A 26,148-nucleotide genomic window follows, 5' to 3' on the forward strand; every position below is an offset into this window, starting at 1 on the left:
TCTTACTACTCCTCCCTCTGGGGTAACATGAGCACATCACAGGGGCAACATGGCTGCTTATGTGGGTGCTGCAGGGAGGGGCTTAGGGCTTGGTGACCCAGGGCCAAACCTGGAGCCCCCTCCACACACACACACACACACACACACACACACGAGAACATGCTCCTGTTCATGGTTAATTGGTCATTTCTCATGTATCACTGTCTTGTCTCTGAGACGCTGGAGAAAAAAATGAGCTCAGGATGGACCACTGTGCAACCATTCCCAGGAGTTCGTGACCTCAGATGACAAGGTCTGCAGCCCAGCCTAGACCCCAGCACCCACGCCACGTGCATGGACATCGTTGCTGAGACACACACTCCTTCCTAGAGCTGAGCCTCCTCTTTGGGTCCTGGATGTTTCTGCTCTGAGCCAAACACTCGGCACCTCCCAGCTCTCCTCCCCACTGCTCACACCCAAAGCCACATCCTACCTCTCCTGGATGGAGCACGGAGCCAGTTCCCAGAGAACAGAGGTTCCAGGAGCACCAGGTGGGAAAGGCTGGTGCAGTCCCTTCTCCTAGATTCTTCCAGACAGCCAGAAAAAAGCCCCCAGAAGTACCCAGAAGGAGCAGGAGGCCAAGGAGGTGCGGCCCATCAGTAGAACCTAAACGCAGATCAGCCCCTAAAGGGGGTTGTGAAAGGCTAACCTTTATCCACCAGGAGAATCAACTCCTAAATCACACCAAGACACACCAAGACCTGTCCCATGGATTTCAGTTCCAAAGTAATCAAGCAACTTCACTCGCAAGTCGAAAGGGGGACCAGCCCAATGTCAGTGGACAGGTGAATGGATAAACACAAGGTGGCCCTTCCATACGATGGGGTACTATTCAGCCTTAATAAGCAAGGAAATTTTGACAAACGCAACAACACAGATGAACCTTGAGGACATTATGCCAGGTGAAATAAACCAGTCACAGAAGGACCAATACTGCCGGATCCCACTTCTGTGAGGTCTCCAAAGGAGTCAGTTCATAGGGACAGAGAGTAGAATGGTGGGGGGCAGAGGCTGGAAGGTGGGTGGAAGGGGCAGAGAGATGGGGAATTGGTATTTAATGGGACAGAGTTTCAGCTGGAGAAGATGAAAAGGCTCTGGAGATGGATGGGGGGATGGCTGCACAACAGCGCGAGTGGACTTAATGCCACTGAGCTGCACACTTAAAAATGGCTAAAATAGTAAGCTTTACGTTATACCTATTTTACCACAATTAAGAAGTTATAATAACCAAGCCACTGATATGGCCGTCCAGCATGGGTGGGATCCAGCAACAGTGGTTTTCCTGGTCATGGTCGTAAAGACATGAGCTATCTGTCTTATGAGACCATTTCCCGAGGAGAGAAGGCAGAGAGGACCCAAGGGATGCGAGGTGTGTTCAGGAAGGGAACGCCAGTGAGACGACACAGCCACCCTCCTCCTCCTCCCCACTCCCCCCTTCTCCCCCACCACCACCAGGCTGTTAGCTGGAGGGACCCAACCAGCGCTCACCCCATGCAGCCCAGTTCCTGCAAGATCTGACCTAACAGAGACTCATCAAGTGACCAGAAACAGAAGCGTCCTCACCTGATTCTCCGTGAGCTGGAAGGAGGCCAGGTATCTGCTGCAGACCGGACACCAGAAGGTTCTCGGGAAGGAGATGGAACACGGGCTCCAGGAGCGGGTATGGCCTCAGCGTGCACTGCAGGCTGCAGTTCTCAATGAGGGTCATGTGCTTGTTCTCTGGGGGAGAAAACACCTCCTGTGAGAGCTGAAACCAAGGCACCTTCAGTCAAACCGGCCAACAAGCCAAGCATCTTGGGAAAGAGCCAAACAGGAAAAGGATTTTTCTAGGGAGAGAGGGGAATTGCTCTATTCGTTCAGCCAAGAGCAAAAAAGAATCAACCCTTAATACCTCTCTTTGGTAAAACTGCAATGAAAGAGACACTTGTTTCTGTTCTGACATAATAGAATCTCTCGACTCACCTCCTCCCCTGAGCAGTGTAGTCAGGGATGGCTCGCTCCCATGATCAGAGGGACCCTGGAGGGCGATCTGACAAGAATATCTCTTCTTCAGTCTCAGCCTCGCATTCATTGAGCCCCACAAAGCAGGAGGACTATGTGCTGGGCAGCCAGCAACCTCTAAGACAGAGTCCTGTCCTCAAAGAGGACACAAGCCTGCGGTGACTAAGATACAAGCCCACTGACACCCGTAACACATGGGAGAATGGGATCTGAACCCCAAGGAAGGGTTGGATAACATTCTGTGGAAGTGGGAAAAAGGAGAGCGTCCTCAAAAAGGAACTGCTGGGAACAACGCAGACAGAGTTTTCAGGGAGGTGGAGGGAAGGCGTCAGCAGAAACTGGGCATAGGGCCACTGGGCCTGGAGTTGAGGGGGACACAGATGCGCCCTCAACACATGGCCACCAAATGGTGCATCTTGATACTGCTTGATTTCCTCCACTGACAGGGGACTCACCACCTCATGAGGCACACTGTTTTCATAAGAACTAAATGGGCATTCATTAGAAAATAAAACTGTATTATTGAAAATTGTATTTTTAATATCTGACCACTCCACACATAGGATCTGCTTACTGTAAGATGTTAAATGCCCTAAAAGGCACTCTGCTACATGGCTGGAGAGCACAGTGGTACAACCTCCATGGAGGGCAAACAGAAGAAATAATACAAAACTGCACATGGAAGGGCCCCTAGGCCAGCAACCCCACTTCCAGGAATTTACCCTACAGATTCACGTGCACATTCACAAAAGGGCAGATGTTCACTGTACCTTCAACCCCCTGCTCCTACAGAACAGCTCCAAGTGTCTGTTTGGCAGGGCGCAGTTCAATACAAACAGCAATTCAACTAAATGCCACCCAGGGGTAAAAAGAGTGAGCATGCTTCCTAGTGCTGATATGAAACACCCTCCAAGATAAACAGTTACGGGGAAAAACAAAGGCCTGGGATGACTGGTCGGGTGCAAAAACAAGACCACAGCCATGCACATTTGCTCGTGTGTTATCAGAAGACCCAGAAGGACCCACAAGACCCCAGAGAGGAAATCACCTGTGATGCAGGCGAGGAGCTGAGCACAGGGGTGACGAGACCTCACCTGCCCTCTCACACTGTCTCATACTTTGAATTCTGGATTATGGGAATGCATCACCCCGTCAAGAAAAATATCCCACATTTTTGGAAATGCCCCCTGAGAGGATGACAGTCTGTGGCAGTCCGTTCTCAGGCCCCTACCCTCCACGAGAACCATGGTCCTAGAATGGACCTGGATGGGGGCGGGGGGTGCTTGCTGTTTAACAGTTGATGAGTCTAAGGATACTTCAGGAGAGAAAATGCAGGCAAGTCAATGATTAAATTCAACTGGGAAATAACCTAAAAGGGCTTCCCCAGTGGCTCAGACAGTAAAGAATCTGCCTGCAATGTGGGAGACGCTGGTTTGATCCGCAGGTCGAGAAGAAACCCTGGAGAAGGGAATGACTACCCACTCCAGTACATCAAGGCTGTATACTGTCACCCTGCTTCAGTTCAATTCAGTTCAGTTCCATTCAGTCGCTCAGTCGTGTCCGACTCTTTGCGACCCCATGAATCGCAGCATGCCAGGCCTCCCTGTCCATCACCAACTCCCGGAGTTCACTCAAACTCATGTGTATCAAGTCGGTGATGTCATCCAGCCATCTCATCCTCTGTCATCCCCTTCTCCTCCTGCCCCCAATCCCTCCCAGCATCAGGGTCTTTTCTAGTGAGTCGACTCTTTGCATGAGGTGGCCAAAGTATTGGAGTTTCAGCCTCAGCATCAGTCCTTCCAATGAACACCCAGGACTGATCTCCTTTATGATGGACTGATTTGATCTCCTTGCAGTCCAAGGGACTCTCAAGAGTCTTCTCCAACAACACAGTTCAAAAGCATCAGTTCTTCGGCACTCAGCTTTCTTCACAGTCCAACTCTCACATCCATACATGACTACTGGAAAAACCATAGCCTTGACTAGATGGACCTTTGCTGGCAAAGTAATAACTCTGCTTTAATATGCTACCTAGGTTGGTCATAACTTTCCTTCCAAGGAGGAAGCATGTTTTAATTTCATGTCTGCAATCAGCATCTGCAGTGATTTTGGAGCTCAAAAAAATAGTCTGACACTGTTTCCACTGTTTTTCCATCTATTTCCCATGAAGTGATGGGACCAGATGCCATGATCTTAGTTTTCTGAATGTTGAGCTTTAAGCCAACTTTTTCACTCTCCTCTTTCACTTTCATCAAGAGGCACTTTCTGCCATGAGGGTGGTGTCATCTGCGTATCTGAGGTTATTGATATTTCTCCCGGCAATCTTGATTTTAGCTTGTGCGTCTTCCAGCCCAGCGTTCCTCATGACGTACTCTACATATAAGTTAAATAAGCAGGGTGACAATATACAGCCTTGACGTACTCCTTTTCCTATTTGGAACCAGTCTGTTGTTCCATGTCCAGTTCTAACTGTTGCTTCCTGACCTGCATACAGGTTTCTCAAGAGGCAGGTCAGGTGGTCTGGGATTCCCATCTCTTTCAGAATTTTCCACAGTTTACTATGATCCACATAGTCAAAGGCTTTGGCATAGTCAATAAGGCAGAAATAGATGTTTTTCTGGAACTCTCTTGCTTTTTCCATGATCCAGTGGATGTTGGCAGCTTGATCTCTGGTTCCTCTGCCTTTTCTAAAACCAGCTTGAACATCTGGAAGTTCACAGTTCACGTATTGCTCAAGCCTGGCTTGGAGAATTTTGAGCATGACTTTACTAGTGTGTGAGATGAGTACAATTGTGCGGTAGTTTGAGCATTCTTTGGCATTGCCTTTCTTTGGGATTGAAATGAAACTGACCTTTTCCAGTCCTGTGGCCACTGCTGAGTTTTCCAAATTTGTTGGCATATTGAGTGCAGCACTTTCTCAGCATCATCTTTCAGAATTTGAAATAGCTCAACTGGAATTCCATCACCTCCACTAGCTTTGTTCGCAGTGATGCTTTCTAAGGCCCACTTGACTTCACATTCCAGGATGTCTGGCTCTATGGGAGTGATCACACCATTGTGATTATCTGGGTCATGAAGATCTTTTTTGTACAGTTCTTCTGTGTATTCTTGCCACCTCTTCTTAATATCTTCTGCTTCTGTTAGGTCCATACCATTTCTGTCCTTTATCAAGCCCATCTTTGCATGAAATGTTCCCTTGGTAGCTCTAATTTTCTTGAAGAGATCTCTAGTCTTTCCCATTCTGTTGTTTTCCTCTATTTCTTATAAAATGATCGCTGCTTATTTAACTTATATGCAGAGTATGTCATGAGAAATGCATGGCTGGACAAAGCACAAGATGGAATCAAGATTGCCAGGAGAAATATCAATAACCTCAGATATGCAGATGACACCAACCTTATGGCAGAAAGCAAAGAAGAACTAAAGAGACTCTTGATGAAAGTGAAAGAGGAGAGTGAAAAATCTGGCTTAAAACTCAACATTAAAAAAACTAAGATCATGGCATCTGGTCCCATCATTTCATGGCAAATAGATGGGGAAACAATGGAAACAGTGACAGACTATTTTCTTGGGTTCCAAAATCACTGCAGATGGTGACTGCAGCCATGAAATTAAAAGACGCTTGCTCCTTGGAAGAAAAGCTATGACCAACCTTGACAGCTTATTAAAAAGCAGAGACATTACTTTACCAACAAGATCCATCTAGTCAAAGCTATGGTTTTTCCAGCAGTCATGTATGGATGTGAGAGTTGGACTATAAAGAAAGCTGAGTGCCAAAGAATTGATCCTTTTGAACTGTGGTGTTGGAGAAGACTCTTGAGAGTCCCTTAGACTGCAAGGAGATCAAACCAGTCCATCCTAAAGGATATCAGTCCTGAATATTCATTGGAAGGACTGATGCTGAAGCTAAAACTCCAATACTTTGGCCACCTGACGCAAAGAACTGACTCATTGGAAAAAACTCTGATGCTGGGAAAGATTGAAGGTGGGAGGAGAAGGGGATGACAGAGGACGAGATAGCTGGATAGCATCACCGACTCAATGGACATGAGTTTGAGCAAGCTCCGGGAGTTAGTAATGGACAGGGAAGTTTAGTGTGCTGCAGTCCACAGGGTTGCAAAGAGTCAGACATGACTGAGCAACTGAACTGAACTGAAATGACCCACTCCAGTATTCTTACCTGGAGAATTCCATGGACAGAGAAGCCTGGCAGGCTATAGTCCATGGGGTCGCAAAGTCAGACACAACTGAGCAACTAACACTAAAAGCCAGTCTTTATCATTAAAGCTAAGTTTCTGACTAACTGTTCATCTATCATGAGATTTTCACCAAATTCAGGGAGTGGAAGTAGGCTCAGGGTTTCACACAGGCTGGAAGGCAGACACCAAGTTCCCACCATGGAATCCAGGCAATATCTCAGAGACAGAAAGTCACTGCCCCCCCAACTCCCCCCAAACAGATCCGCCTCCACCGCTAGAACCCTGTTCACATCCCCCAGGTCAGAAAAGAGCCCCACACCAGGCCCCTGAAATGGCCTATCTGCCCATCCTCCTGCTTCACCGGGCACCCCTCCGTCCACCCTCCACTCAGCCAGCAGCCAGCGGGGGCCTCACGTCTCTCCCAGGGGCACCTGGGCTACTCGGCAGGAGAAGCCACAGAGGCAGGCAGGAAGCCCACTCTGCCCTAAGGCGGCCACTCGGCGCTGAGCCCACACAGAGTAGGCATTCCTGCAGGACATCGCTGTCATTGGCACCACTGGACACCTTGCTATGTTGGAGACGACCCATGCACTTTCTGGTCAGAGGCTTCCAGGGACAGCCAGTGACCATGACAGACAGCAACTACTCACATGGGGGCAAAGCTGCTACCCAGAGTCCAGGGGGCCAGCAGCCCTCCCTCCAGGTGGACCCCACAGGGTCATCCTCACAAAGCTGTGTGCTCCCTTCACGTTCATGTGTCTCAGATCTTTAAATTTTCATTTTTTTTTTTACTTTTTGTCTGCACTGCTCAGCACACAGGATCCCAGTTCCCTGATCAGAGATGAAACCTTCAGCTGCTGCAGTGGGAGCACAGAGTCCCAACCACTGGGCCACCAGGGAAGTTCCCAGGTCTTTAAATTAAGTCAGACTCCAAGCCCACGTTACACGTTTCTCAGATCTATTAACACCTGAGCTAAGCTGGTGATGCCCTAATACTCAGGGAAGTGACATGATGAGCAGGTGACATGATGGAGGCCCGGCCAGGCCTTGTGTCTTACGTTCTATGGGGTCCTGAAGGAGCGGGTGGAGAAGGGCTCGCGGGCTCCCATGGTACAATCTCAGCCTGCAAAACAAGACACGTGAGCCACACATCAGCACCTTGCATTCAGTCACAGGACCCCAGCTATGCTTCTCAAAAGGAAGGCCTGTGGGGACCTCCACTCCACCCCTCTGGGAGCTTCCACCACCCTCTGCAGGGAACAGAGACGCCTGAGCACAGTATCAGCTCCATGAGCCCACAGCGCTGGTGGGCAAGTTCGTCCAGAGTACACACCGCATGGTCCGAACACAGCCTGAGCAAGGGCACTGGAAACAATGCCTGGGGAGCAGCTTGTGCCTGAAACACCCCAAGATTTGAAACAACATTTGTGGGGCTTCTACGGCTGTGTGTCTAGAGTGGTGGTTCCCAACCAGGGAGGATTTTGCCCTATCAGGACAACTGGCAAACTTTGGAGATGTTTTCAGCTGTCACAGCTGGGCAGGGAGGGGGCTACTGGCATCTCGTGGGCTGTGAGACCATACATTGTTCAGGATGGCCCCGTAACAAAGGCATACCTAGCCCAAAGTGTCCATGGAGAAAGGGTAGATAAGCCCCCATCTACAGTGACAATGCAAACCCCACCATGGCTAAAATGACCACACACCGTCTCGTCCATCTGGGCACGTTCAGGTCCTAACATAACAGAGCCTGCCTGGTACATAGTGGACCCCCAGCCAGTGTTTGCTGAGTGAGCCGCTACTGCTCCCTGGGCGCTTGTCTAGGAAGAACCCACTGCTTACACTCCGGACCCTTAGGAGGTGGACACTGCTGTCCATCAGGCACAGATGATGAACTCAGAGTCAACAGTTTAAACAGCTGGCCCACGACCCCACAGGAGTAAGGATGGAGCAGGACTCAGCCCATATCCCCCTTACGTCAGATCCCACCCCCCTGGCCAAAGCCAGTCCTGCTCCCACCTGGTAAAGAGCAGCTGGGCTTACACAGCAACAGCAAACACGGTTACAACCTGAAGCAAAAACATCCCCAGGAGACTGAGATAAACATACACAAACTGACAAATGCAGAGCTTCCTATTGTGGACGAGCAATAGAAAAGACGCTGGGAACCCCAACGACTGAGAAGACGAGGTGGATACCGTTTGTCCTGGGAGGTGGAAGTTGGAGATTCCGGCTTGTGGCTGAAGATCTGAAGAATTCCAAACCCACAGGACAGAGTCTGGAGGGTCCCGTCTCGTCTCCTGCCTTCAACGACCACCTCCACCACGGCCACAACATGAGGGTGGTTCAAGGACGTGTGAAAATACAAGGGCTGCCAAAGAGAAGTGGACAGAGTGAACGCTCTCGACCTGCAAGAAGGAAGCTCAGGGACGCAGGCGCGCTCCCTCCTCACCCTCCGCCGTTCTCATGTCGATGCCACAAACACACCATGTGGGGAACAGCATCCCTCCCAGGCACCAGAGAGGAGAAGGGGCCAGGAAGGAACCCCCTCGGAGACAGACACTGGGGTCACAGCTCCTCCTTCCAGGACACCCAGCATCTGCATGTAAGACTGCTTGCTTCTTCTCTGGGAGTTTTTCATCCACAAAAGATGCCAGAAGACATCAGTGCCTCTGGAGAGGAAAGGGGTTGGCGCAGCCATGCACCCTGTCATCTGCCAGGACCATGAGCTCAAAGATGTAAGTACCCTGTGGCACCCATGCATCCAGTGAACTGCCCACCAAACCCACACATCTGCTGAGCCACCTACATTACCCACACGTCCACAGAGCCTTTTCATGCAACGCCCTCTGCCAAACTTCAATCACAACTCACCAATACTGACTCTAATCCCTGTTTCCTGTGGAAATACCATGAGGCTGCATCTGAATGAATTCTGTTTTAACTAAGCAATATCCTGGGATTTCTTGAGGATTTTGTTCTGTCATCCCCAATCCAGAATGAGATGGTTGGACAGCATCACCGACTCAATGGACATGAGTTTGAGCAAACTCCAAGAGATAGTGAAGGACAGGGAAGCCTGGTGTGCTACAGTCCACAGGGTCGCAGACAGTCAGACATGACGACTTAGTGACTGAACGACAACAAAATACCTTTGTTTATAACAAATATAGCCTTGAGAATATTTAAGACAAGGTTTGGTGAGGCGGGGGTCCAAGCCAAGCAGAGGATACTCAAATTGCTACTAAAAGGTTTCCCGCTTGTAGCGTCTCCATGGGGTGCGGAGTGAGAAAGATGACACAGATGGGTCAAACCCAGCTCCTGTCGCTGAGACACACAAGCCCACGTGGGAAGAGAAACACCTTCCTTCTGCCACTGTTTCCAGTCTCCTGAATCCAATGCAGTCACTCTCATCTAAAACTAACAAACGTTGTAGACACAGATGATAGAAACAGAGGCACTAACTGGGTTTGAGAAGCTTCAGGGAACAAGCGTCCCGAGAGCCCAGGTCAGTGCTGAACTGAGGCTCTGTCCTCAAGGGGTCCCTGGAATCCAGCGTCCTTGTTGGTGACCCCCAGGTGGTAGGGTCACCAACTGAGCACAAAGACCACCCCCCAACACAGGGCCGGGCCGGGCCGGGCTGCGGCAATGTGATTTAAACTTGGAATAATCCCCCATTATCGAGTCATTACCACGGTGTCACCAAGAAAACGTTTACTGTAATCACAGACTGTCAGCCCAGGATAACAGAGAGACACATTAAAACATCAGCCATGAGATATAAATCGCTATTCTATTATCTTTTATTGCAAAATGATGAAATAATGACCACTTACAGCTGACAGGTGGTTGGACCAAGAGAGAATTATGTTTCCGTTTCCAAGACTTGAGTACTGTTTTAAAAAGCCTCACCGTAAAGTCAAGTCTGTCATTATCTCACCTCCCACATTTACACCTGTGCATATCGGTTTTATGGACACTACCCACTTTTCTTCTTGGCAGTGAAACAAACATCGTCAGCTCTGATGCAGAGGGGCCATAATCCTCCAGCTTAGAGGTCACCTTGAAATCCTCTGCCCGGAGGCGGTAGGACCAGCTACTTTGGGCATGTCCCAGGTACCAATTGGGCTTCCCTGGTGGCTCAGCTGGTAAAGCATCTGCCTGCAGTGCAGACCTAGTCGCTATGGGTCGGACACGACTCAGCGACTTCACTTTCACACATTGGAGAAGGAAATGGCAACCCACTCCAGTGTTCTTGCCTTGAGAATCCCAGGGACGGGGGAGCCTGGTGGGCTTCCGTCTATGGGGTCACATAGAGTCGGACACAACTGAAGTGACTTAGCAGCAGTAGCAGCAGTAGCAGCAGCAGCAGTGCAGACCTAGGTTTGATCCCTGGGTTGGGAAGATCCCCTAGAGAAGGGAACAGCTACCCACTCCAGTATTCTGGCCTAGAGAATTCCATGGATTGTATAGTCCATGGGGTTGCAAAGAGTCAGACACAACTAAGCGACTTTCACATACCAATTCATGGCTGTTGCCTCTCCCTTTCCTTTACCGCTGCAAACAATTATTCTGAGACCAAACTAACCACAGAGCCCCACTCTGGTCTGTCCCAGAGACTCCACTTTCACCAGCAGGGTCGGCCTTGGAAGCGTAGCATTTTACAAGGCAACACAAGGGTCTGAGTGCCTCATGCCCTCAACACTAATGGGTAAGGACTAATGCTTTTCCAAACACGATTTACTGCCTCTCCAGTGAGCGCACCGCGCATACTAAAGAAACTCTAGGGACTTCTCTGGTGATCCAGTGGTTAAGACTTCACTTTCCAATGAAAGGGGCGAGGGTTTGATCCCTGGTCAGAGGGCTAAGGTCCCATGTGTCTCTCAGCCAAACAAAACAAAACACAAAACAGAATCAATATTGGAACAAATCCAATAAAGACTTCTAAAAAAATGGTCCACATCAAAAAAAAAAAAGAATTTCTAAGGAACCTAGAAACATGATCTAGCCCTCAAGAAGTTCAAAGGTAAAGGTTAATTTGTTGTTGTTCAGTCGCTAAATCATGTCCAACTCTTTGTGACCCCATAGACTATAACACGCCAGGCTTCCCTTTCCTTCACTATCTCCCAGACTTTGCTCAAACCCATGTCCACTGAGTCCATGATGCCATCCAATCATCTCATCCTCGTTGCCACCTTCTTCTTCTGCCCTCAATCTTTCCCAGCATCAGGGTCTTTTCCAATGAGTTGGCTCTTCGCATCAGGTGGACAAAGTATTGGAACTTCAGCTTCAGCATCAGTCCTTCCAATGAATATTCAGGGCTGATTTCCCTTAGGACTGACTGGTTTGATCCCCTTGAAGTCCAAGGGACTTCTCAAGAGTCAGCTTAGGCAGGTAGAAAATGCACACCCTGCCCAGGGCCACCCAGCTCAGAAGTTCTATGCAAGTAAAAGCCCTGGGGATGAACCACCCAACTCTGTGGCTTCAACCCTTCAGGAACCCAGCCAGGGATCCCCAGAGGAGCCAAGTCACCTAGAACCCAGGCCCCCTACCCCCACCCACCCCTGTGGGTTTGGTCAAACATCCCAAGCACGATCAACCAATTCTGCAAACAAGCCCTCCAGGAACTTCCCTGGTGGTCCAGTGGTAAAGGATCCTCCTTCCAATTCAGGGGACACGTATCCGATCCCTGGTCAGAGAACTGAAAATCCAGTTCCACATGCCACAGAGCGACTAAGTCTGCTCACTGCAACTACTGAGCCCATGCACCACATCGAAAGACCCCACATGATGCATCTAAGACCCAATGCAACCAAGTAAAGAAATATTTTTAAAAACCAAGGCCTCCAGGGTCAGGATGCCTGGCAGCAACCATGCAGGATGCCTGGAGATGCATCAGCTGCCACCGCGGGATTAAAAGTTGAAGTCAAGCCCGTCCAATTACTGAAAGAGAAGCAGTGGGACACAGGAGAGTGGGGCTCTGGTCACCCCACACCACAGCTCACTCATCCGCCCTTGACAAGGTGTCCCCCTGACAGGATAAACTGGTTAATAAATCACAGAAATGCTCCTCTCTTGATGCCTTCATCTTCAAAAACGCCGACATTTTGCCTCGGGCCTGAGGGTCCATTTTTCACACACGTGACAGAATCGAAATTGGGCCTCAGATGAAGACGGGCGTTTGTATAGAGGCTTCGTCCATGGCTACACAGCCGCTCAACCTGCCCTAGGTGACACACGCTCTTCCGTCCCAGGCTGAGGACAAGGTAGGGGAGAGAGGCGCAGAAATTAAACTAGTACCTTCCAAACAATTTTGTTTTCCTCTTCTTGGACCTCATCATGCAGTCTGCGGGACCTCAGTTCCCCAACCAGGGATCGAACCTGTGGATACATGGTGTCCTAATCACTGGACCACCAGGGAAGCCCCACCAAACAATTTTCTTTAGTAAACCTTTAGTAGGGTAGCTTCAGGAAAGTAAATACACCACATATCCATCCGCAGCCTCTATCAGCTCAGCCTTCCACTGGAGGCACAGAACAGTTTGCTGCACATGACCGGCCACAAGACTGACCACTCCAAGCACAGTGAATCCACTGAGCAAAACTCTCCTCCAGGAGATGCAAAATCTCTAATTCCAGTCAGAAGCTTCCACTCATCCAGGGTGGGACCCACCATTATTCGCAGGAAAAGAACACAGCTCTGGAGACAGCGCCCCCCACCCCCGACTCAAAGCGTCTGTGGAGCCAGGGTTGACAAGCTCCCATCTACAGTGACAGTGCATACCCAACCATGGCTGAAAGGACCACACACCATCTCGCCCATCTGGGCATGTCCAGGTTCTAACATAACCTGGCACACAGTGGACCCCCAGCCGGTGTTTGCTGAGTGAGCCGCTACTGCTCCCTGGGCACCTGTCTGGGAAGAACCCACTGCTTACACTCCGGACCCTTAGGAGGTAGACACTGCTGTCCATCAGGCACAGATGATGAATTCAGAGTCAAGAGTTTAAACAACTGGCCCACGACCCCACAGGAGTAAGGATGGAGCAGGACTCAGCGCGTATCCCCCTTACGTCAGATCCCACGCCCCTGGCCACAGCCAGTCCTGCTCCCACCTGGAGAAGGATGGCTGGGCTTATGCAGAAACAGCAAACCCAGGTACAACCTGAAGCAAAAACAGCCCCAGGAGACTGTGATGAACACTCAGAAGCTGACAAATTCGAAGCTTTCTCTGGTCCCCACATGTATGTCTACATGCTCAGATGCTCAGTCGTGACCAACTCTGCAACCCCATGGACTGTAGCCCACCAGGATCCTCTGCCATGGGATTCTCCTGGCAAGAATACTGGAGTGGGGTGACATGCCCTCCTCCAGGGGATCTTCCAGACCCAGGGATCAAACCTTCAGCTCTTAAGTCTCATGTAATGGCAGGCAGATTCTTTACCACTAGCGCCACATGGGAAGCCCACATGGTAGACCTGTTCAATCACCAAACAACTAAATCCCTATGGAAACATCATGGAGAGATATCATTTCTCCTTCTATCCCTTCACTCACCTCTATACCCGCCCCCATTTCTGGCTCAGGGTCCCCAGGAGTTGTTTCTGTTGAGCCAGACAGGAAAGAAACCCTCCTAGGTGACACGGCTAAGAACAGGTGCTCTTGGCAGAGACAGTGCCCGGAGCCATGCTGGATTCCTGCTTTGCAAATGGTTTACATCAGGAGCAGCTCCTGGAACATGAGAGTGGGTAAGAAGAGGGGAGGACATGTTCAGGAACCTGGCGATTAACCAAATCACTGGGCAGAGCCTCCTGGAGTTGCACTTGGATACACTGACATTCCTTGACAGCATCTACTTGTTTTTGAATTTTATTGAAGTAGAGTTGATTTACAGATGTTCTGTTAATATCTACAGTATAGCAAAGTGATTCAGTTAGACACATATTGTTGCTGCTGTTCAGTCACTAAGTCATGTTGGACTCTCTGCGACCCCATGGACTGCAGCAGACCAGGCTCCTCTATCCTTCACCATCTCTTGGAGTTTGCTCAAACTCATGTCCATCGAGTCAGTGATGCCATCCAACCATCTCATCCTCTGCTGCCCTCTTCTCCTCCTGCCCTCAATCTTTCCCAGGATCAGGGTCTTTTCCAATGAGTCGGCTCTTTGCATCAGATGGTATATTCTTTTTTATATTCGTTTCCATGATGGTTTATCACATGATATTGAATATATCAATAGCTTCCTATGCTATAAATATAAACCAGTTTGAATCTGCTAACCCCAAACTCCCAATCCTTCCCTCCCCCAGCCCCCCACACACCCCTTGGCAACCACAAGTCTGTTCTCTATGTCTGTGAGTCTGTTTCTGTTTCATAGATATGTTCACTTGTGCCATATTTTAGGTTCCACATGTAAGTGATATCATATGGTATTTGTCTTTCTCGTTATGACTTACTTCACTCCATATGATCATCTCTACGTTCATTCACATTGTGTCAAATGGCATTGTTTTGTTCTTTCTTATGGATAGCCTCCACTTTTAAAGGAGAGTCACCTCCCTGTCTCAGGTTAAGAATTCACCTGCAGTGCAGGGGACATAAGAAGGGATAGGCTACCCACTCCAGTATTCTTGGGCTTCCCTGGGGCTCAGCTGGTAAAGAATCCGCCTGCAATGCGGGAAACCTGGGTTCGATCCCTGAGTAGGGTAGATCCCCTGGAGAAGGGCACGGCAACCCACTCTAGTATTCTTGCCTGGAGAATTCCATGGACAGAGGAGCCTGGCAGGCTACATACAGTTCATGAGATTGCAAAGAGTTAGACATGACTGAGCATGAGCACGCACTTCCCTCTCACTACTCTGACAAACAAGAACATTCAGGAGCCCGTTTCTCCCAGCCTTGGCGATGGGAAGAGGGAGCAGACCAGTTCCCTGTGTCCCAGGAGGCCAGTGAGCCAGCTGAGACTCCAGCCACACCTGGGGCTGAGACGGTCCCTGGAGGTATCATCCCCTGATCTGGGTTCTGGCTGCCTGTGAAAAACCACTAGGATTCCTACCCAGTGGCTCAAGTAAAATAAATAAAGGAGGAAAAATGAGCCTGTCACTGCAGGCTGAGCATGGTTAGTTAAGGAAAGAATTTAAGGGAGAATTATGTCCATCTCAGAAAGAAAGTGCAGGAACTGCATGGTGCTTTGGCCTCTCAGATTATTTTTTAAAGATATCTTTTGAGAGGCTGAAAGAATGATGGACCGTCTTAGCGCAAGTGAAGGGTGATTTCTCTCCACCGAGGGCAGCCGCGAAGGAGAACACAGAGTTCTGAGCTCAGAGTTGAGAGGCCTGGAGCTGGTGCCCTGTGGTCCACCAGGCAGAGCAGGGAGGCTGGGATGAGAGGGGTATGAGGAATTCATCACTCCAGGAAAGAAACACCCGGCTAGGCTCAAGGCAGGACTCCTTTCGTCCTTGGTCTTTCCTACAGGACATTGTTTGCAAAGTAATGAAATAGCATCTTCTTTCAGGGCTGTGTATTACAAGGACAACTCAATCAAAACCCAGAGCCCACATGGTTGATTCATGAGTCTACACAGAGGCCAGACGACCACATCAATTTCCAGAGGGGCCCCTGCTACTGGCCGCTGGTAACCTCCATCACATCACCCCTGAGCCACAACCAATGGGTAGAACCAGAAAAGCCCAGGCAATTAGTAAAATCAGAAAAAGATCTTCACCAAATTTCAGAATCACCTCTAAAAAAGGCAAATTGTGTTTCTCTCTATTCCCATAGGTGTGTACACAGAGCTTTGCTCAGATGACACAACCCCATAACCAGACTCTCCGCATATCCAGGCCACCCCGGGAATGCTCCACATTTCATATGCATATGTACATCCATGCATACACACACACACACACACACGGCAAAGGGGATTCTCTGTAGCTCACTAAACTCTGAACATCACGAACGAGAGGACAGTGCTGGTGGGGAGGATGCTGCCAAGAGGCCCATCAGGATGAACCATTCCTGGGGCAGCACTGGCCTCTGCTGCCCGCCTGGGGCATAGCACCTGAACACAGCTCTGGCCTTGTTCTGGGGCCTTGGCATCCCCTCCCAACCAAAACTGCTCTGTTCCCCAGAACCAGCCTCGCTGAGATCAGTAACTGAAGGGTGCAGATTCTTCTGAAAATGTTAAAGACTGGTCTTCCCTAACATATGGCCCTAGTCCCCACGCCCCGCTGAGCAGAGCCCAAATGACTGAACGACATTCAGCTCCCACACCTCAGACCAGACATGAACTGAGCTGAAAGGGCCTCGACCCACAGCTCCCAGAATGGGGGGACACCTGAGAATCCTCTCGGGCATGGATGCTGAGCCCTTGATGAGCCCAAAAGGTGGAGCAGCAGCTCTGAAGGCCGTTTCTTACAACGCACCTTCTACTCTGCAGGGCTCTCAGCCACCGAGCTGGTCGGGGAGACAGCAGGCCCTCCGCACGTGGCCTGTCTTGGCGGTGACCGCGGCTACAAGGAAAGCCATGGGGAAGGTTCATCTTGGGACCCCAGTGGTGGCAGAGTGCTCCTCTGCTGATCTCAGGGGATCACCATCCCCTCGACACAGCAGCACTTTTAACAAAGCCTGCAGGGCCCCTCCAACGCCAGGGTTAAAACAAGGCTTGAGAACAATCACTGTGGTCAAGATGTCTGTCAGTCACGGCCTCTGACCTGCCAACTGCTCTTCAAGACAGAGACATACATACAGACCTCCAGAAGTAAACGGTGGGTCTGAAACCTCCCCAAGAAGCTGGGAGCCAACCATCCCGTGGTGACTCCCTAGGAAAGGACACAGTCACCATAGTATATCTGTCAGCAAGCCAGGCTTTCCAGGGCATCACTGTCCACTCGAGAAAGAGGATCCAAACAGCCCAGCCCTGGAAGATGGCACCCCAGCCAGGCTCCCAGCAACATTGGGACCACCACACTCATGCCAGGCCTCAGCAACCCCCAACTGCTCTCCCCAAGAGAGAGGCACAAAGATGACTCAGGGCAGGAGCTGGGACAGCACCCTAAACAGCCACCCGCAGTCACATGTGGTTTATAACACACAGCCTCTCTCTCGATTCAGACACCAGACTGAGGGGTTCAGCATGGGCCGTCTGACGGCCGGAACACACTAGTCACAGTTCTGGTCCCCAGGACACACGTCCCCATGGCCATATCTAATTTTCCTGAACCTTTGGGAGCAGCATCCCCCTCTCCTGCATGTTCAGTAAGGACCAGTAACATCAACCCACACTGCACACAGCATCCTGACTGTGGGTGACAGCCAAGTGCAGAGAAGCCTGGTGGCTTCATGACTAGGCAGGACCATCCCCCACAAACAGGACGGCTCGCTTGGTTTGATTACATACGCAGGCCTTCCCCAGGACGGCTGTGGCCACCGCCACCATCTCCGTTACTCACTGTACTGTCACCTACTGGGCTTTCCTGACGCTGCGCAGAGGACAAAATCAATGCAACACCGACCCTCCAACACTGTTCCCTGCAGGACCCACTGCGTTCAGGTGCAGCTTGAAGGAGCAGCTGGGAAGAAGACCGCTGGGACACCTCCAACTCTTGAGGAAAACCCCGTTGTCTCAGGAAGGCCCCTCCCAGCTAGCTACCCACCAAGACTACCCTTGGCCGCACTCCCACCACTCACCCCGGGACACAGCTTCTGCCACTCCACTTATCCTGGGCTCGTTCCCTCCACCCCATAGGCTCAGCTCCCAGAGGCCCTCCTTCACCAACTGCTCGTGTCTCCCCTTCGTCCCCAGGGCAGCGCTGTCAGTCTCCTCCGAGAACTCACCACGCCTACGCTTGCTGCCGCCCGCCTGGGTGTGTCACCCCAGCAGGCTGTAAGTTGTCCGAGATGAGAAACACCCATCCCATCCACCCAGCACCATCGCCTTGGCACCTGGCCCCATGGCAGGATTTGGTGCAACTGAACAAGGATGGGACACCCTATCTGCAGGGCAGCCAGACACAGGGTTGCTGCATGGGCAAGACCATGTCACCAACCAATGCCAACGCAACCACCCAGTCTGCAGACAGAGGCAGGGGCTCCAGGCCCTCCCACCTTCTACCTGGGCAAGGCACCTCACTTCAAAGTCTCAATTTGCTCATCTTAAAAAAAAAAATCCTAAACTAAAGAGAAAGAAAAAGAAGGGGGAAGTGAACGAGGAGGAAAACTGAGGAAATCTGATGAGATCAATAATTTCCTAACTTTGTTGCCAAAGCTGAAAGTTTCCATGAAGGTGACGAGACCCACACATATGCTGCCCCCCAACACCTGTCCCCTGCCTTCATCCACTCAGGGCACGTGGCTGCCACACAGGTTTCCATCTGGAAGCAGATGCTGGCTGCCAGGACGAGCTTTGTGGGAGCTCGGCCTGCTGCTCGGGGCATTCCTGGAGTCTGGGGTGCACTGGCGGCACCCCCAGGTCTGGGTGGAACCTGCACACCTGCCAGCAACTGCACCCACCTCATTGAAGACGATCCTGGCTGGCTGCCTGCTCAGCGGCTCTGCAGGCCTTGATGAGCTCTTCCACGTCCTCCCGAAGAAGTGCCGATAGGTGACATCGAAGAGAGACACACGCAGGTGGCAGCCCACCTCTGAAAGCAACTCCAGCACCCCCTAGGAGACAACAGGGATGGCCTTGAAGGATCCTCAAGGTTGAGAGCCTCCCCACAGATGCTGATGGACCATTTGGGGGAAACTGAGCCACTCAGCATCCATCCCCTTGGTTTAGGTATCAGGCCCTTCCTTCCAAGGGACGACCTCTCTCCATGGCCCTCCCTTGGCCAGTCAGAGGCTGGAGTCCCACCCAGAACCAGCAAGGCACACAAGAAGCCAAAGCTGTGGAGACAGACACCCATGACAACATGTGGAACCAAGGAAGAACAAGTTCAGGTGATGCCACGTGAGATCCTGGATCAAGCCACACCTGAAGCTTATGCTAACGATAGGTTTGTCTTTAAGTGAGTTAACAAATTATCTTTCCTTAGGCTATTTTACTTGGGTTTTTTTTGGGGAGTGGGGTGGAGAGGAGTTATTTGTTTTACCATTTACATCCAAATCATTCCCAATATAACCACAAACTCTAAATCCTCAGCTTGTCAGAATTATTTGGGTGGGTTGGGATTAGGGTATAAATAAAAGAAAAGCCAGTCTTTGAGAACCACAGATGCTGACAAGGCACCAGAGACTATATAGGCCTCCCCATGCCCAGTGGTACCACCTACAGAGGGTTCTGTCTGGGTCTTCAGTGCTGTTACCACCGGCGCACTTGGCAAGGGGGCAGCTCTTAGTGTCTACCCAGGACCAGGAATTCTGCTTTCCTTTCCCGCAATCATTTAATAAATGTTATTTAAGCATCTATTTTATGTGTCCACTCTGTGCCAGACACTGTTCCAGGCACTGGAAACGCAACAGGGAACAAAACACACAAAACCTGCATCCCTGGGGCTCATGTGAAGACAATGAAACTGGGAGCAGGGGAAGATGGGTCAGTTGGCTCTTTGAAGAAGACAGCCAGGGAAGGGGCTCAGAAAGATGATATCTAAACAGAGAACTAAGGGGGCAGGATGGGGTGGATGGGAACCCTGGGAGAATAAATCAGGCAGAAGGAAGCTCTGGGTGGAGAGAGCTGGGTGCTCAGGAAAATCATCCTGACTACATGTATCTTTTTTGTTGTCGTTAGTCACTAAATCATACCTGACTCTTACAACCCTATGGACCATAGCCCACCAGGCTCCTCCGTCCACAGGGTTTCCCAGGCAAGAATACTGGAGTGGGTTTGGATTCCCGACCCAGGAATCTTCCCACATCTCCTTTTGGGAAGCCATGTATGTTATTTTTGATGTTTTTCAGTTGCTAAGTCATGTCCGACTCTTTGTGACCCCAGGGACTGCAGCATGCCAGGCTCCCCTGTCCTTCACTATCCCCCGGAGTTTGCTCAAACTCATGTCCATGTATGTGTATTTACATTAACTAACTGCTCTCACTTTCTGGGTTCTTAGTGTTCCTAGTGCTCTGGCATCTGGGGCCTCCCTGATGGGAAGAGACTGTCCTGCCTAGGGCCAGCTATTTCCCAGTGATAAAAAACGACCTGCTTTCCAGTCCACACCCCACTTGCCCTCGTCTGGCTCACACTCCAGGAGACAATATCCTCCCACCCCAACAATCCCAGAACCAGAGCCAGGCAACCAGTCCCTCCACCCCAGAGGCCAATGAACTAACTCAAACTGGCCAGTCCCAAGTGTGTGCAGCTGCTTACCCGGCCTTGCCCATCCCTCCCCACAAAAACCATGATACAGGCTTTTGCCCCAGCTCTCCTCTCACCCTGCTGCCTCCCCACCAACCCAATTGCTTCCCAGTGGGACCCTTCGGGGATGTGCGTCCCCTCCCCTGGGGAGCCAGAGGAAGAAACTATCTTCTCAGTGGCAATCGTCCCCTGCACTGCTGTCCCCACCACACCTGACTAAAAACAAAAGCCAAAGTGTGTTTCAAAACAGAGCACCCAGTGACTTCTCTGGTGGTCCAGTGGTTAAGACTCTGAGCTTCCAAGCCTGAGGGAACTGGATCGATCCCTGATCAGGGAACTAAGATCCCACATGCAGCACACAGTGGCTAAAGTTTTTTTAAATACTAAAAAAAAAAAAAAATGTAATAAAACAGAATGGGATTGTGTTTAATCAGAGAAGGGGCAGGAGCCACCCTCGCAGGCCACTTCTACTCCAAACAGGATGACAGGTCAGGGAAAGAGCCGGAGAGGCAGTGACACCACCTGATTTGGGATTCCACAGAAATCAGTCCAACGTGAGATGAATGAAGCATGTGTTAACTAAAGCGGGGGTGGGATCCATTCGCAGTTTATGTGGATGTCAGATCATCATGCTGGGCACTCCAAGTGTCCTACAGCTTGGTCAGTTATACCTCAACAAAGGAGAAAGAAAACCACTTCAGCTCCACGTGGGGATGGGATCGCAGGGGGAGGACGTGAGGAGTTGGGGTGAGGAGAGGGCACATGCCGAGGGCCCTGGTGATGGCGGGGTGTGGAAAATGAGGGGAAGAGAAACAGGGAGGGCTGGCTGGTGGCCGCCTGCCCGCCCAGCCTCCCGGGTCCAGCAGGTGAGTCCCAGCAAACGGGAGCAGCTGGCAGAGGAGTGGTGTCGTGTGTGGAGGTGGGGAGTGTGCCAACAGGTCTGGGGGGATCTTGAGCCCAGACCCTCGTTCCTCCCCCCCAGCACTGTTCCTCGCTCTGCTCCCCGCCCCCCTGGAGCCCCCTTACTGAGCGCGCCCCCTCATTCCCATGAGGTCCTGACCAGGGAGGCCTTCCCTGACCCCCACCATCCAGACCCTCCTCCTCTGACCCCGCTTTATATCAGTATCTCCCATGCTTCTAAGTTGTCTGTTTACACGCTGGCGGCCGGTCTCAGCTCTGGGGCGGAAGGGATGCGAGCCTGGAATATTCTCTTCCTGCTGTATCCTCAGGACCGGGACCAGACCATGCAAGGGGGTGGGGGGGCTCCGTGTGCACACCTCCCGGGGGCCTGGGCCTCACCACGCAGGGCACCACCGTCAGCCCCCTCAGCCCCCTCACCACGCTCTCAGGGAGGTGACCAGCAGCCAGATCACCCGGGGGCTGGGTCTTCTCCCAGCCTCCACACCCCGACCACCCCCTCTGCCTCTCTGAGACTTTGTGCTCAGCTCTACTTGGGTAAGTTTCTAGCTGTCTCCTCATGCTGGACAGAGAGCTCTGTGAAGACAGAGTTGGGGTGGGGGTGTCACCCTCATGTCCCTGCACAGCTCCAAACACATAGTAAATACCAAGTGAAATAGCCATTCCAAAGGAAAGAATTGGGTTGAACCAAAAGTTTGTTTGGGTTTTTCTGTAATTATGGGAAAACTTGAATGAACTTTTGGGCCAACCCAGTAATCAACATTCATGGTAAAATTAAACTAAACCAAAAAGGTAAATAAAGAATAAGAAAAACATACCAAAATGACTAATTAGTGACTTGAGTTCAAAATTAGTATGCAATATTTTTAGCCAACGCCTTTTACAGGGAAGTTTGTTATCATCTAAAGCTATCAATTCTCAAAATAACTAAAACTGTACAAATCTATAAGATCCTCTAAACTGAACTTTTGACTTTTTCCCTACTGGATCTTTTAATTTTGGCTGATTTTTGTGTGTAAAACCAACTTTGCATTCCTGTGATAAACCCCACCATGATGTCCTACCTTCTGTATACACTGCTGGATCTGATGCCCTAACATATTAAGGAATTTTGTGTTAACATTCTTAAGAGATGGCAATCCATACTTTTCATGTCCTTGTCCAGTTTGCGTATCAAGGTTATAACGGCCTCAAAATAAAACCTGAGAACAATTCCCTCCTCCTCTATTTTCTGAGTGTTGGTCTACATCGGTATTATTTCTTCCTTTAATATTTTATTAAATTCAACAGTGAAGTCATCTAAGTTCGGAAACTTTTTAATTATGAATTCAATTTCTTCAATAAATATGGATCTATAAGTGGGAATTTGCTGTATGACTCAAGGAACTCAAACCCAGAGGGATGAGATGGGGTGGGAGGTGAGAGGGAGGTTCAAGAGGGAGGGGACATATGTATACTGTGGCGGACCCATGTTGATGTATGGCAGAAACAAACACAATATTGTAATTATCCTTCAATTAAAAATAAATTAAGAAAAAAATGAACAAAGAAAAAACATATAGGGCTATTTAGATTTTCTGTTTCTTCTGGTGTCACTTTTGGTAAATTGTGCTTTTCAAGAATTTTATCCATTTCATCTAAGTTATTTATATTGGCACATAAGTTACTCATAATGTCCCTTGATTATTTTTAATGTCTGTAGGATATGTGGTGATGCCCCTTCTCCCTCTCCTAATACTGATAATCTGTGTCTCTTCTCTCTTCTCATGATCAGTCTTGCCACGGGTTTATCAATATAATTAATCTTTTCAAAGAACCAACTTCTAGCTTTACTGATTTTCTTATTATTTGTCATTTATTGATTTCTGCCCATATATTTCCTATTTCCTTCTTCTCTTTTCTTTGGTTTTAATCTATTCCTTTGGTCTAGATTCTTAAGGAGAAAGCAGAGATTGTTGATTTTACACAGGCAGACCTCAGAGATGGAGGGTTCAGTCCCAGACCACTGCAATAAAGCGAGTATCTTAATAAAGTGAGTCACATGGATTTTTTTCTTTCCCAGTGCATATAAAATTATGTTTATACTATACTGTAATCTAATAAGTGTACAGCAGCATTGTGTCTAAGAAAACAATGTACATACTTTAATTTTAAAACAATTTATTGCTAAAAAATACCAACTATCATCTGAGCCTTCAGTGAGTCATCATAGATCATTGATGACAGGTCACCATAACACAGATAATAATAATGAAAAAGCCTGAAATATTGCAAGATTACCAAAATGTGACAGAGAAATAAAATAAGCAAATGCTGGGAAAATGGCACTGATGGACTTTCTCCATACAGAGTTGTCAAAAACCTTCAATTTGTGGGGGAAAAAAAATACAGTATCTGCAAAGCATAATAAAATGAGGTATGACTGCATTTTTCTTCTTTTCTAATGTAGCTATATAAACTTGCAAGTTTCCCTCAAAGGACTGCATTAACTGCATCCCACAAATCTTGATATATTCTTATACCACTTAGTTCCAATTACTTTCTAATCTCTCTGAATTCTTTGACCCAAGGGTTACTAGTGAGAAGAGTGTTGTTTAATTTTCTACTATTTGGGGATTTTCTGGTTATCTTATTGATTTTTTAATTTAATAACATATTGGTCAGTGAACATATTCTTCATAATTTCAATCCTTTTAAATTTACTGGAATTTATTTTCATGACCAAGCATATTATCTATCTCTGTAAATGTTCCACAGGCACTTGAGAAGGTGTATTTTATTTGTTGGGTATAGCGTTTTCACAATGACAATTCAGTCAAGCTGGTTGGTGGTGTTTAGATCTTTCACACTCTAATGATGGGTTTTTTTTTGGGAGGGGGTGGGGGGAGTCTATTTGTTCTATCACTTATTGAGAGAGTTAAAAGCTTCCAATTATAAAGGTAAATCTAAATGCAGTTCCCTTTGGTTCTACAAACTTTGCTTTACAGGTTTGAAAGCTGTGCTACTGGGTGCTGGGTACAAACGAGATATAATAGCAGGCCAGTTAGTCTTTAAAATGCTGGCTTACAGGTCTGGCCCTTGGCTGGAGTTTGCAGTCTGGGGACACAGACTTCACCACCACCCTAATGGATTGGAATGGCTTACTAGTACTAAACTTCTTGTACAAAGTGATTTATGCTGATCACTTGCTTTCCTTCTGGAACTCTGGAATCCTACTACAAGCTAGGCAGAGTGTGTCTACATGACCAGTTCCCAAAAAGCCCTGAGGTTTTTTTAAAACCTGTTGGCACTGAGTCTCTGACAAGCTTCCTTGGTTGGCAGGATGTCACAGGTATTGTCCCAGCTCGTTGCTGGAGTATATCTTGTGGGAATCCCATGGCAGAGGACCCTGAGAGTTCATACCCATTGCCTTCCGTATGCCTTTCCCTTGGCTGATCTTACTCTATTTTTTCACCAAAACAAATCTTTCCTTTGAAGATGACTACGTGCTGAGTCATGTCAACTCCTCCTAGTCAATCACCAAACCTGGGGGTGACTTTGGGGGCTCCCATCACAGGTGCACACACATTTAGGACCGTCGCATCTTCCTGACTGTCACTGTCAGTATGAGATGTCCCTTTATCTCTGGTGATACGCTTCACCTTGAACTCTACTTTGTCTGAAATTAGCACAGCCACAAAGCTTTCTAATGCTTAGAGTTTACATAGGTATCTTTTTTTCCATTCTTTTCCTTTCATACATATGGTTTGAAGACATATATTTAATGTCTTCATGTTTAAACTGTGATTTTTTAACAAACAACTTATAAGTGGGTTTTAAATGTTAGCTTTTAATGTATGACTCTATTCTACAGACAGTGTACATATTTAAAAATTATTTCAATGACATTATCCATTATCATAATGTCTGTAAAAGCAAACACCTGGAGTCGAAACAGGTGGTCATTTTAAGGAAGGACGTGATGAATGGATGACAGGTCATTCATCTAGGAAAAGCTATGCTGTCTTAAGGAAGAATAAGAAATTCTTCATGAAATGACACGAACAGTCTATAACACATACGGCGGGGGAGTTGTTTTTTGCTTATTTTGTTTTTCAAAGAGTCTCATTTTGATCCTTTCTTTCCCAGAAATCCCTGAATGGAAACCCAATTATGTGACTTTCATGAAAGTATTGACTTTATCTTTGGGAAGGAAGTAAAAATGATTCACATTTACCAATGTATAATACATACTGTTAAGAATATTTTTTAAGATATAGAATATAACAATAAGCTACCATTCATGCCAAAAAAAAAAAAGAAATATACAAGCATATTTATTTGTTGTGGTTGCTTAGAATGTCTGAAAAGTTGTACAGAAAACAGATTAATACTGGCTATATCCAGGATGAGACAGCCATAGGACAATACACTTACCCTGTGTGCCCCCTTGAATTTTGAACTATGGGAATTACCTTTTCAAAAACAAGTTAAAATGCATTAATAAAGTAAAATACGAAAATAAAAGAAATTTCCTTTGTAAAATTCCTAGGAAAGAGGCAACTGCTGTCTACTATCTCGTGAACCCCTGGAGGCAGAGCTGCTGGAGCTGGTCTCCCTAGCTTGGAGTCCCAGCTGGCCAGTTGGAGCTGTGTTACCCTAAGCGTCTGACTCCACGTCACTCGTGTTGCTTCCTCTTCTATAAAACGGGGGTAATGATGC

The 26,148-nt window shown here is 48.7% G+C and overlaps 1 protein-coding gene across 1 annotated transcript in view; it reads right to left on the reverse strand.

Moving 5' to 3' along the window:
• The window catches only part of NPHP4 (nephrocystin 4), a 139,556-nt gene that overhangs the window by 105,965 nt on the left and 7,443 nt on the right, over window positions 1-26,148 (reverse strand). The window contains exons 4-7 of the mRNA XM_055419433.2: window positions 18,747-18,899; window positions 8,435-8,607; window positions 7,298-7,362; window positions 1,603-1,758 (exon numbers count right to left, since the gene is read on the reverse strand). Of these exons, the coding sequence (XP_055275408.2) occupies window positions 1,603-1,758; window positions 7,298-7,362; window positions 8,435-8,607; window positions 18,747-18,899 (547 nt within the window). The remainder of the gene's footprint in view (window positions 1-1,602; window positions 1,759-7,297; window positions 7,363-8,434; window positions 8,608-18,746; window positions 18,900-26,148) is intronic.

This window comes from Moschus berezovskii, chromosome 17 (genome assembly GCF_049115385.1).
Source record: "Moschus berezovskii isolate FMDL1 chromosome 17, NW_MosBer_1.0, whole genome shotgun sequence".
Classification (NCBI taxonomy): Eukaryota; Metazoa; Chordata; class Mammalia; order Artiodactyla; family Moschidae; genus Moschus; species Moschus berezovskii.